The following is a 14400-nucleotide window of genomic DNA, read 5'->3' on the forward strand; positions in this document are numbered from 1 at the left end:
TCCACAGGGGTCTGTTCTTGGACCTGTTATCTTCATTCTGTACACTCAGTCGCTCTCAAGTGTCATAGATCATCGTCCAGTGTTTCACCCATTGTACCCTGATGACACCCAAATATACAAATCTTGCCACCCAACTGAAGTTGATGCTACCATCCAAGGTGTAGAGAGGTGCTTTTCTGATGTGAAATCATGGATGACATGTAACAAGCTGCAGATGAAAGATGATAAAACTGAGGCCATTCTGATCACAACACAATGACTTTCTCATTCACATCCTTTACCTCAAACAATAAATATCAGCAACACCAAAAATTAAATTCATACAATCAGTATGAAACCTAGGTGTTACTCTGGACAGTACTCTCACATTGCACCAACATGTCATGAACATATGCAAGGCTACATATCTTGAGCTGAGACGCATCAGCTCGATTCGCAAATATCTTTCAGTTGATGCCACTAAAACACTTGTGTGTTCATTAGTACTTTCAAGACTGGACTACTGTAACTCAATTCTGTCTGGTTCATCTCCATATCTGCTCCAGAAACTTCAAAACACAGCTGCTCGGATCATACTTAGAATACCACGATCAGAGCACACCACCCCGCTGCTCCGTACCCTACACTGACTATCCATTCAATCCAGAATCAAACACAAAATTTGTTCTCTGTGCTACGTTTCACTGTCAGACTCTAGTCCAACATACCTATCCGACCTCACCCATGTGACACACCAACAAGATACTTATGATCCTCATCTGACAGTCGTATACTCATTATTCCCACTATGAAAACAAAGTCGTATGGACAGCGTTCTTTTGCATACCAGGGCCCAGCAACGTGGAATGTATTGCCCACTGAACTTAGACACAAAGACAGTGATCACATTCAAAAGGGCTCTCAAAACTCACTTATTTCGACTGCAAGAACAAACTTAAAGATCTAATAATGTTTCCTACCTTAAGTATTCTCAGCATGTTTTTTTAATGTTTTCTAATGTCATGGTGTTTGTTTTTGTAATCATACCATTATGTTTTTTATCTTATAGGTGTTGTCTAATGTTGTAAAGTGCTTAGAGCTTCTAAAGATTAGACACTATACAAAGTCCTCAATATTATTAATATTAATAAATGAAATATGTACTCTTTGTTCATGAAAAAGAACGGAGTATGTACAGGGTTTAGCCTCTATATTTTGTTAATAAATGTTCTGCAGGTAGAAACAAAATCTACGATCTGACCTTGTAATATTATCCTCATTTAGTCATATCATCAAAATCTATGATCTGACCTTGTAATAGTATCATCATTTAGTGATATCATCAAAATATATGATCTGACCTTGCAATATTATCCTCATTTAGTGATATCATCAATATCTATGATCTGACCTTGCAATATTATCCTTATTTAGTCATATCATCAAAATCTAAGATCTGATCTTGTAATATTATCCTCATTTAGTCATATCATCAAAATCTATGATCTGACCTTGCAATAGTATCCTAATTTAGTGATATCATCAAAATCTATAATTTGACCTTGTAATATTATCCTCATTTAGTGATATCATGCAGTCATTTTCCTCATTCACATCCAGGTACTCCACCATACCCTCCTTCAAAAAGTCTTCAAAACTCCTGAAGTGAAACAAAAATGTGTTGCAGGTATCCACCAAGAAAACTTTTAAAAACAAAAATAACGTACTTAATGATGTGTCTCGTGTGTTCTGATGAAGTATGATCCAACAACCTAAAACAGTCATTAGAGCAAGTAGGTTAGTGTAACCTGCCCTTTGGAGATCCAAATATTTGTCTTCAAAATGAGTGCGCTTCACAAGTTTGGTGGCTATTTAAATGAAACAGTATTAATGGAATAGCATCTATTTTTAATGTATAAAAAAAACAGTGATAGGTAGAATATGAATATATGTAATTGTTAGCTACTTTACTGGCAGTAAGGTTAATTTATCCAAAGTTTAATAATGTACATGCAATTACAGAGAAATTATCCTAAATGCACACACTTGACAATTACCCTGACATAAATTACAATGGCATTAGAAAAGTTATAATTTATATCTTACCTATTTTACACAAATATTGCTGATGCAATTTATTGTGTTTTCAGGGAAAAAGTGCATAACATGTATCTGACTTCATGTTACTTCCAACAGTGATATTTCAAAAAATCTTTAAACTTTGTTATTATAATAACTACAATAAATGCACTTAATAAACATGTGTACCGTATATACTCATTTAAAAGCCAATTCCAAATGCAAACAACAAAGATCCTGGTCTACTACTGCATAATGTGCAGGCAGATCAAGGTCTATGTTGTTTGTTCTACTCATCACTCCTAACAAACTAAAAAACACACATCTTTCAGCATATCATGTGATGGCAGATCTGGGTGTATGCAGTTTGCAGCTGGGCTCAACTTATGAGTATATACAGTAATAGTATTGTAATTGCTTTTAGCAGAGGTTATTACTAATTTCATCTTAAATGTGTGACTGTTAATGATAAAGTAATACATTTTCTCACACATGCAAGAAGCGAAGAAAAAAATTAGGTAATGATATTGGAATTTGAAAAAACACTGGACTGTCATTACTGCAGTTCGGACTTCATTCCCTTTTGCAATAATTTATATAATAAACCACTCCAGTGGCCTGATGGTTTGAACATCCACCGCAGATGTGGGAGGTCACTGGTTCAAAACCCTGTCAAGTCATACCAAAGACTTCTAAAAGTGTACTAACAGCTACCTTGCTTGGCACTCAGCACTGACAGGTTAGTGCTCGGACTGGTCATCCTGTTGTCATGATAATGTGATTGAGTGGGACATGATGCTACATGTCTGTGACATGATGCCCCAGTGCTAGACATCACTATCAGTTGTCACAGTGCATATATTACAGCGATATGACTGAAAAATCGCTGAAGCTATGTTAAAAATTCAAATGATACACACACACAAACACAGATTCACACACCCTACTGCTACTACATACAAAAGTTTGATGGCTACCCTTCAATAAATATATATTGTTAAAGTTACAAAACCCCTCACCACCACCACCAAAAAAAATTGTTTGATGCATATGTACTTCATTAGACAATCACTGCTATCTTACCTAAATCCTTGTGTCAGCTCTTCAATATGTTTGCTTGTAACCAGAGGCTTGCCATCCTTAACGATAATATAGGGTCTGCAAAATCAAGAACAGATTATGAAAACTTGATACTTTTAATAGTACTGTGGCTTAAACTATGTAACTAGTTTCACATCCAATAAGGTTCTCTTCAATTAGGCTCTTTATATAAGATACAAAGCAATGTACAGAAAATTATTCAATACAGATTAGCTTATGCAAATTGGTTCTCTTTCTTTATACAATGAGATGAGGTTCATTCATGTTTTTGATGGAAATTCTCTAAATCATATAAACAGGACAACACTATTAAATTTACAGTCAGTGATTATTCTTCTTAAATCTGTTATTATTATAAATTCTATACACCATGAAATTGTATGATTTTAATGAAAACATTGTCAGTAATATGTAAAAGAGGGACTGCAAACACTTTCATAATTACTTAGTTTAAGTTGGGAAATCATATGTGTCAGCCTTCTTGTTATCTTCTGAAGTAACCAGCTCAAAATTAAACGTACATAAGGGCAATGCAACTATATATATCATAAAATGTTACAGTACTGTAAAATTAGATGGCTACAATTTTTAAATTTGTAAAAGTAGAATATTATTGTGTTAGCTGTTTGTAACTAATGTTGTTGTTGTTGTTGTTGTGGGGTTTAATGCCATTTTTCAGCACACGATAGGCTATGCATGGCGGCCAGTATTAAGGGTGGAGGAAGAACCCAAGAAAACCCCAGGAAGAACCACCGACCCAAGAGAAGCTACTGGCATGATTCCTCACATATCCACATTGGTCAAATCCTGGACTCGAACCCATGCAGACAGAGGTGAGATGGCAGTGATCCATAATGGAGAGCGTTTTAGACCACTCAGCCACTTGGGGCACCGCTTATAACTAATAAAAAAAGGCTGATAAACAAATTTTGAAGCAAATAATTGCCTTCAACATCCCACTTTGACTGAAAAAAATGAAAAGTAAAAGTAATTTGCACCAAGAACCAAATCAAAGTACTTAAGATACTGATAACTTAAATGGTAAAATTAGGATCAACGGAACGAGCATAAAATGTGAGATACTGATAATCATGGTACTTTTTACAGTGTCCCAACAAAGCAGGTGCAGAGGGTTCTGATATTCTTCCCTCCCAAACTCTACAGTCTCCACCCTAATACCTGGCTTTACATTTGCACCACACACCCCATTTTATTTTATGATTGATATCCCTTCTCATTTCTAATACCATGCCCCTACAAGACAGGTGTTATCTCTGCATAATGGTACTTATGATGTGCAGTCAAGTCACCAGAAAGAAACACTTGCAGTTAAAGAATGCTTTCTTCATCATGACTGGAATAAAATGAATGAACTAATCAAGGTTTTTTAAGTCTTTCAATAGCAAGTGATACATGTTTGGGATCAAAATATTTTAAAGCATGTGATAGTGGAAAAGGTTGGAAAACAATCAGTTTCTTGCAGGTGACTTGACCCTGACAAATATCTGCATCTTTTTCATTCAAAACTTGAATTCTGTTTCTTCAAATTTCAACTTGATAAAATTAATTATTATATATGAACACTGGTATGATTTTAAGGAATATTCAAGTTCTGACATATGTTGAAATGTCTGTCCAAACCAAGAAAATGTCAAAAGTTGTTGAAAGAAAATAGATCACTTTAACTTATGTAGGATCCGAGAACATAAAATCCACAAATGGATATAATAAAACTGAAATTTTATTTATCAAGTGTGATGACCATACATGCAACAGAGTTAGTAAAACAGAATTTAGTGCAAAGATTGAAAATATTCCCTGGAACCTAAAAAAAGGTTGCAATGATCCACATTTGCTAGAAGCTAGTTTCTCAAGATGATAGTTGTTTCAATGATTGGTGTTTAACAGCATAGTAACACAGTAAAGATTAAATTGTCTGAGGCAACTAGAGTAAACTGCTTTGCCAGTGGCCAACCAGGCCTAGTCTGGACAGAATTTGAACCTTTCTGGTAACAAATCCAGTATGCTAACCAGCAAGTCATAGTACTCCAATTAAGATAAATATACTCACCAAGTTTTACACCTGTAATTGCAGAGAAATGGAGCTAATGGAAGACTCTGTGTTGGTACCTATGGTCAAAACAACAACTCAAGAAAAGTTAACTGTCATACTCATGCCTGAAAAAGCTTTCAACAGACTCAAAGGTAACAGATTTTACCAACCCGCAGACTAGACCTCCATCAGAGAATATACTCATGCCTGAAAGAGATGGCAACACACTCAAAGGTAACAGATTTTACCAACCTGCAGACTCGACCTCCATCAGAGGATATGTAGACACATCTGTGAGCATGATTTGGACAGATAGAAACAAATTCATTGATGTAACCAGCCCTTCTCATCAATCGAAATGTTCTCACAAGTTTCTTGTAATCTCTGATAACTCCCAATATATTACCTGAAAAAATAAATGTACATTACTGTATCTGCATACAAAATAAAACTTCATTTTCTGGGACTCTATACTGAATAATAATAAAATGATACAAGAATATCATCCATCATGTTACAAGAATAGTTTCTAATCAGGACAAATATCCAGAAACAAAGCAAAGATTAAGCAAGAGGAGCATGTGAGCCTCATATTGCTCACCTGGCTTGATAACTTAATAGTCAAACATTTTACTGTTATTATTATTACTGTTAATAGCAAATATTCCAAGTTTGACCAAAATTAAATAAGAAAAATATTGGCCTCAAAGTAGTTTCAGGTTCAGCCAATCAGAGCAAGAGCACCTCATCAATATGTGTGGATCTCACTCGCTGTCAAACACAGACAAGATCTTGAAGTCATAAGCATATATTCCATGTCTGATTATACAGAGTCAGAAATATGGCCTCCAGAGTGGTAGCAAACTCAGCCAATCAGATGCAAGATCACCTTCTTTAATATGAGTGGATCTTGCTAATTGTTAAACTCACATGAAGCTTTTACAATATAATCCCACATTCCAGGCTTTATTGAAATTGGAGCAGAAATATGGCCTCAAAAGCAGTACCAAGCATGGTTAATGTATGGACAACACTTTACAGACACAGGACCATACCTTAAGTTCACAGGGCCTTACAGCCAGGTGACCTTAAAAATTAGTTTGTCCTTGTTTCAAGAATAAATTAACCTTTTATCGCATTTGATGTAATTTTTGTACCTTGATGAAACATGTCACACAAAAATCACTGAAAAACTTAAAGAAAACTAAAATGCCTAGAAATCAGTTTACACTACAACTCTGCTGCCAAAGCAGCATGTCCTTTCTTATGTAAACTTTTCATTATATGCTACTTCCATTTTCCAAATCCTGACCCTATTCTATGAGGCATGGATAAAAAAATTTAGCCTATGACTATAATCCATATCAATTAACTAACTCAAGCATATTCCAAACTCTTTGAAGTCTATTATCAAATAATGAAGGATGTGTACAATATTGCCAAACTGAATACACATACAGATATTACAAAGTAGTATGCTCAGGTAGTCCTCAATTCTTCTACAGGCATGGGAAGTAATGAAGTTGCCCAATATTACCAAACTGAATATACACACAGACACTACATAAATACGCTCAGATAGTAATTACTGAGGAAAGGGGAAATTACCTATGTTTCAAATTTTGAAAATGCTGATGATATTCATCAGGATATGCTAAAAGAATTAATGAACTTTGAGAAGCAAAGGAAACTACAGAAAAGCAACATGTCTCTCTTCATTTTTAACTTATTCATCCCTCCTGGTTATATCACACAGAAAAAGGCCCAGTCAAACTAAAATTTATGTTGTATATATTCATTAAATGCCATTAAGAGTATTTAACAAGCTATAAGAAATGAAATGAATGATGATGACATAAGAAACAAATATTACCATTGAGAAAGACAAGGTAGACATGTGAACTGGTCATCTCCTCTCCACTCAGTAACTGTATGTCCTCCACACCAAGATTGAATGCCAGTCTAATGATTGGTGTCTCATTGTGGTCTGTAGTAATGTGGGTCATCAAGGCCAGATTCTTTACCAAGCCACAAGCCTGTGATATGATACAGAGCAACATTCATCAGTACAAATACACATTTAACTCATTAATGTGTGATAAATACCCTCCCCAATTCCATACTGAGTGTTTCAAATCCTTTCCTTTTCCAGAAGAGTGAATCCACAGGTAATGGAGGCTGAGTATGAGTGAGGGTTTGGAGAGGCAAAGCATTTGGGTACCACCTTTGACAATTGATAGGTGTTTGCTATTTTGCTATAAAAAGAATATTTTCTCACATATCCCTATTTTTTTGACCATTCGATATTTACTCAGAGCAACAAGATAATTCAAAGGCAATTTTTTTTCAATTATGAGCAGCAAGGAGTGCTGGAAAGGCAGTCGGTTGCTCCTAGAAGAGAATGAGATAAAGAGAATGTACTGCACTCAGCCAGCATTTACTATACAGAATTACTATGTTTCTTCAAAATTCATACTTTCATCTTTTTTCTTCAGTACTGTCACTATCTATCACTCTAATCATAAGTGTGTTTATTTCTTCCCTATCTCTCAGTGTTTTCTTATGCAGACTCCACTCCCGCTGCTTCGCTTCCTCTCTTAAATATTTTCAAAATTTAGTTTTAATAACAATAGCTGCTGCACAAAAAGTTACATTATCTTATATCAAAGATTAAGGAGGAGCACAGTGGCTTATTGGTTACTGTGCCACACTCATAAGCAAACAGGGTGCAATTAGAATCCTACCTTCTCATTCTCCCCCCACATACTGTTTGTCTTGTTTATGATATGTATCTAAATTTCTCACTTACTTTTCCTACTACTATACAAATGTTCTGTGAATATGCATATCAGTGTGAAACACAATGGGGAGACTAAATCCAAGATTGAAAACCTCTACACTTCTGGAAGTATTCTGCTTGGATTCCATATTTCTGCACAAAACTCAAGAGCTCAGGACTCTGCACTAATTCAGTTCCCACTGTAAATCTGTGCAAACACCATGATATTAAAATTCAGTAACTTAAAATTTTGAGTGCTCATGATCAAATTTATATCAGTATAGACACATCTATGATGACAGCTTTTGTGAAGAAAAAAAAAACATAACAGTTGCACCATTTTCTGGATCTATACAAATTTGAAATGTGTGTTTTCAATACTGCACCAGAGAGTCAGCTGCTAATTTCAGTAATGAGTCGTCCAAACTCGGGTCTGTAAAGGGATGGAAATTATGTTAATAAAACAATGTCCCTCACTTTTTTCAGTTACAAGTAGGACAAGCTCTCAAAAGAATTGTTTTTACTAAAACTTACTTTCATTATCAACCAATCAGGGACAGCCAAACACATATATACTCTATTTTATCTTCACTGATTTATAGTATGGTTCTCATTCTTTCACATCTGTAGTAATGTGAGTCCTTGAACAACTCTCAATGGTTGTAAGCCTTTTTCGACCATGCTGAATGGACACACTGTAAGATAATGTTCAAGTAACAGAAATACCATGGGATAACCAGAGACCAATAAAATTGAATAGTCAAGTTATCTCTTCTGCAGGGATGCTGCCAGGATTTCAGGATGTACTCTAAGTTTTGTGTGTGTGTGAACTCCAATGAGGAAGTGGTGGTGGTTGGAATAGCCATTGGTAAATATCTCCCTAACACTTAAATATATCTCACTCTTTCTTACAGTTCCACTCTGTTACAGCTCTACTGAAATCAAAATTCTCGAAGAGATGTCATCTCTAGTTGTATAGCGATTATTACTGTGATGTCATTGGGCATGGTCACGTGGTTGTGGTGGGGTCTTGGTTGGGATGGCATAAAGACTATAGGCTTACTCCATATTTGACAGCTAATTATGATGTTGTCAAAAGAATTCAAAAATTTCTAGCAATTCAGTTGGACTCAGATACTTGATTCATAGTCAATGAACAGGTTCTAAAATTGATGTGTTTATTTTGGAGCTATGTTCCTCCATCACATTCAAGATTTGGATATACCAAAGGTGAAATTGGTACATTTGCATCCTAAACTACTATCGTGGCTACTACAAATGTTATTTAATGTGAGACTTTAATGCAAGAACTCATAGCTTCAGTAATTTATGGGTTAAAAAAATTAATTTCTTCTCAAACAACTCAATTTTGGTGCAGATTACATTGTTTTTTAATGATATGGTGAGAATTGTTGATGTGTAAAAATTGCACAAGAAATGAACATCAGATCAGAAAATTACTACCACTGGGAAAATACTGATAGGAATATACAGAAATAATGATATAATTATTTAAGTAGAATATGTGGTGATAATATGAGCGCTAGTTCTACAACTTTGTGGCAAAATACATCTTGTACAACTATTCTGTTGTTTCTAACAGCACTGTAATATGGCAATAATTTCTGTCCACTTTTTACTTAGTCCCTTGCTAATTAATAGTTTTAGATTTTACAACAATAAGCACATTTTATCTTTTGACAATAACACATCATTACAAATATTTAGATTGAAAGAAAATAGAAGTTAACAATTTTATTAAAAGCACTGGTACCAGTAAGACTAAAGGAGATGGTAAAAAAAGAAAAAGAATCAGGATGAACAGATTAGTAGTGTAGTAAAGAATCCATATATCAGAATGACATCAAGTATTTTTTCATCAACTTCATCATCAGTTAATGATACTCCTTAAAAATGTATTGTACTAGATAATAGACATTTTTAGTTATCCATTTTGCAATACAAATACCAAATGATGTCTTGGAACTAAATGCCAAAAGGTCTGCAGAAAATACCACCATAATCAAAATATACATAGGAAGAACCGAATACAAATAGGACAAATTTGTATCCATCTTGCTTTGAGTTTACACAGATCATTCAGTCTCTTATGTTTAATGTCATTTAATTTTTGCACATAGAGAGCATGTACGTCATTTGGTCATACATCTGCATGATACAAAAGTTTGTCTTTCTCTTCTTTAGTTGCTCAGTGGTTCTGCCAACTTGAGATCTACACACACTTAATTATGTTGTATGGGGATTCTCTGATGTTCCCTATCAGCATTAATCTGTTAATTGTTTCTGAATTTAATATGATCCTCCTCCTCGGTGTACAAATATTATTCTGTGCTGTGAACTCCTTTCATTACCTGCTGTCTGAAACGAATATGCATAACTAGCTTGAATAAGTTACTGTTCTTTATGGTTGTGCAATTTTCAACATCTGACATGTATGGCCCCATGGGTATTCTCTCTTGGATATCTCTGTCCCAGAAAGAAACGTTCTGAACCAGAGGTCTCTTTAGGATTTTAAAACTAAGAGTCCATGGCTCCCATTTTGGTAAAAATATGAGTCTTATCAGGAAAAGTTGCAGTCCCCTCTCAGAAAACTATGTCAATTATAAAAACTATTGGTTGCCATAGAGTTTAATTTCTACTTTCTTTAAAACACTGACATAGCTCTTGCTTGTCCATCAGAGTGAGTCTGAATTTTTTCGATCCAAGGAAGGTCTTATTCAAAGCACTAAGCTAGGCATCACACACTTTCTTACACTTGGCTAATGTCCCTTTCAAACTATCAGTTCTAGCAATTTTAGCCCTCTCCTGAATCTCACAATCTTTGTCAGTTTGCCGTTGAACCCCAAAATACTCATTCAAGTCTATGTCTCAACATGTCATGATTCCGAGGTCATGTGCACTGCTTATTCCGTTACACTCGGAAATGAACACAAGAATGAAAGCTAAAGCTGTTTATTTGATGTTCTGTTATAAATGACCACATGTACATCTCTGGGTATTTCTGCCTCTGAATTCAAGCACTGTAAACCACCCAGCTGCCAGTCAAAGCCTTTGATCTTGTCACTTAGCTATTGCAGCATGTTCTTTTGATGTACTCTTATAATGGTGACGACGGGGGGGGGGCTTTCAACCACTAAATTCTGTCATTGTAAATATCATCACAGCTAACTGATCAACACATTTTCCCAATATGCAGGTGACTAAAGCAGGACTGGCAAGTCTTTGAATTTTACTGCCCACCTAAATAAAAAAAATTGGCATCCAAATACGCGTGATTATAAGCATTTCCGAGACCTCTGTCAGTTTTCACTAACATGAACCCTGCCAAAGATTCACTTCCTTGAATCAGTGTTTTGCTGTCTCTTATGCCAGATTTTTCTTTTCCATAATGCTGTATTAGGGTTTTAAGTCCAACGTTCCCATAGTCTGCTTGTTTAGACATGGGTATATTTAATAAATATAACTGGCATATTATCCATCCAACACGTACATCGGACTCGCACTCAACATTAATTTTAGGCTAAAAATCACACACTGGTTATTTCCAGTGACATTTTCCAATGTCCAACAGACTGATATACATGAAATTCATTGTCATCATAGCTATCACCAGCCAGTATTTGCCAACGAAAAAATCTGAAGACAAACCATGTTGTGATTCAACCATTTTGGTTTCCTGTGTGGCCCTTATTGGAAACACACATTTGTAAAACTTCCACGATGAAAGTAAGGCTAAAACTCCATAAAACGCTTGTTCCAGGGACAATGAACTAATCAAATTTAGTTTAACAGCCATTCATGTCGAACCGAAGTATCCACATATCTGGATGTTGCATCAAGCGCTGTGAGACAGCTGCAGCAGTGCAAATTACGTCGCGAAATGCACTTTTAAAGTTAAAGTTAAAAGTTTCATAAAAATTGCATACTGCGCAAAGCACATTTTTTTATATCCGCGGTGTTGACGCAATTTGCTGAATGCGTATCACTGCTTTAAAAGTACACAAATTCGTACAAATTACGTGCACTCACGTGTAGTGGCATCATTTTCTGACCCAATGTTTTATTCACGCTAGACCGCTAGGAGGGGGTAGATGCAATTTTAAATATATATTCGTTTTTTTCTTCTTCTTCTTTCTGACAACCCCACCAGCGATTTCTCATTTTGTTAGCACAACCCACAACAGAAGTGATTTTCCTAACCAACCTTCCACTGTCAGAATCAAAATAGTTCGAAACACAACCTCCTACAGAAGTTTTTTTGAAGTGCCGTCCCCGGGGGGGATATATGTTTTACTGGAACAGCCCTTATGCAACAATCTTGCAATCAGTTTCTTGTTGCTGAATTTCATTAAGTACTGATTTTTATAATCTTAACACTTTTCCTTATAGTGTAGCAGCAAATTATAGTGTAATGGTACCAACCTGTATCTACTAAGTGAAAATTCACAATCTAAATAAAATAGTCTCTGCTATCATGGTTGATGGCAGAAGAATATTGAGTGATAATTACCTCCCCTTCTGGAGTATCCGAAGGACACAACATTCCCCACTGAGAGGGCTGCAGGGATCTGGGACCACTGACTTTTCTGGTTTTTTCAAACTAAAAAGACATTGAAATGTGTAAGAATACCTGAAGGATTCTAAAAATGCAGTTATATAAAAATGATCTTCCCATCACTAAATCTCCTCTCAGCACCAAATCTTTATCAAAAACTGATAAATCTAACTGAATTATGAAATTGTTTTCATTACATAAAAAGATTTACTGAATCGCTGAGCATCTTTTTATTAGTGCAGTTAGCTGAGAGATTTTTGCACTTATAACCATATATCTGGAAACTACATATACATCAACTTACAATTTTGATAACGTTTCAGCTCCCTACATCTCTATTAATTACATGCAGTACTTAACAAAAGAAAATGTGTATAGAGACCTTTGTCAAATTCCATGAACATTCAACACTACAGATATTGATAGCAATTGACACAACACTGCAAACTTGAACAAATGAAACAGGCTTAGTGTAAAAATTTCATACTGCAGAAATTTATACACATAATCAAGTTCTCTAGTTCTGACCTGACTTGAAATTCTGGTCATCATTCCAAGTGCCGAGATATAAGACAGCCTGGATAGCACCTGAGTTACACCTGCCCTGTCCATCTTGAATCTCTTGATTGACCAGTTGCCCTGGAAAAAAGTCACCTGACTTTACTGGAATTCTGTGCTATAACTTTGAGAATGTTCAAGCATGAGGATGATAATAATAATTATAAATGATGGAGTACCTGTTAATAAAAAAATGTGTGCTTACTTTCATGCACATTAACAACTGAATCATGATAAGTTCTTAATCTACTGAGAGAGTCCTCTAATAATATGTCAACTCTATTATAGCACCTTCCAGTGTGATGTGCCATACATACACAAATGCTATAACATATCATTAAGTCTTGTTATATAATAATAATAATAATAATAATAATAATAATAATAATAATAATAATAATTATTATCATGATTATTATTATTTTTATTATTATATAAAGAACACGTCAGTAGAAGAAACGTGACATCAGTTTGATGCTAATTTGCAAATTTCCACAGTTCATCTCTCATTCAGAAAGGTTAATCTCCCTTTCACCTAGACTTACTCCCTTATTGTGCCATTTCTGTGACATGTCACACATTATGACACACCTCTAAGTCAAGTCAATGCAAAATTAAAATGAACAAAATCACTATCCAGAATATTTTTATGTTCAGTATGAGAGAGTTACAGATAAAGTTGACAATAATGCATTCTACTGAATTCTGCCTACTGCAAGCTGTCATTGAACAAGATAAGAGTTAATGTTACCGCTTACTTGCATAAGTTTGCTCATGTCCATGACCTGATAAAAAAATGCATCTATGCAGAGGTGACACATATTAACACCTTCAATCATCAACAGGGTTGAAGAGCACATATCACCTGCAGTCCCATTTTCATAAGATCTGCATGTATGAAAATGTGTAGCAGAACTGATTCCAAACAGTAATGGAAATATCCATTGTTTGGCAACCCAGAGAAAGTTGTCAATATTCCTGATCAAGTAAAATTTTCTATCACCTGCCCCGGTTTTGATCTAGAATGTGACGAAGAAATTTAAATCTTCAAGGCAGGACTGAAAACATAAACAGTCACATAAACATTGAAGATGTTTACCATTCTGTAGCTATATTATAATTAGGAACTTACTGTAGAAATAGCATTGACAAGTCCGTTAGTAATCTGATCCTGTCTCATATGTTTCACAATATCAAACTGGGCTGCTCTAGGCTTTGGAATAGTCATATCTGCTATTCTCTTTAACTACAAAGAAGATAAAAACCACAAATTCT

At 35.1% G+C, this 14400-nt stretch overlaps 1 protein-coding gene across 2 annotated transcripts in view; it reads right to left on the minus strand.

The window, feature by feature from the left end:
• The window catches only part of LOC149773053 (DNA-directed RNA polymerase III subunit RPC2-like), an 85483-nt gene that overhangs the window by 42967 nt on the left and 28116 nt on the right, over nt 1-14400 (minus strand). For both annotated transcript variants that reach the window (XM_089946820.1, XM_089946821.1), the window contains exons 11-17: nt 14258-14371; nt 13096-13206; nt 12523-12612; nt 7086-7248; nt 5465-5618; nt 3142-3216; nt 1541-1639 (exon numbers count right to left, since the gene is read on the minus strand). In XM_089946820.1, the coding sequence (XP_089802946.1) occupies nt 1541-1639; nt 3142-3216; nt 5465-5618; nt 7086-7248; nt 12523-12612; nt 13096-13206; nt 14258-14371 (806 nt within the window). The remainder of the gene's footprint in view (nt 1-1540; nt 1640-3141; nt 3217-5464; nt 5619-7085; nt 7249-12522; nt 12613-13095; nt 13207-14257; nt 14372-14400) is intronic.

The sequence above is a fragment of the Sinohyriopsis cumingii genome, unplaced genomic scaffold (assembly GCF_028554795.1).
Source record: "Sinohyriopsis cumingii isolate HCF-2022 unplaced genomic scaffold, ASM2855479v2 utg000913l, whole genome shotgun sequence".
Lineage (NCBI taxonomy): Eukaryota > Metazoa > Mollusca > Bivalvia > Unionida > Unionidae > Sinohyriopsis > Sinohyriopsis cumingii.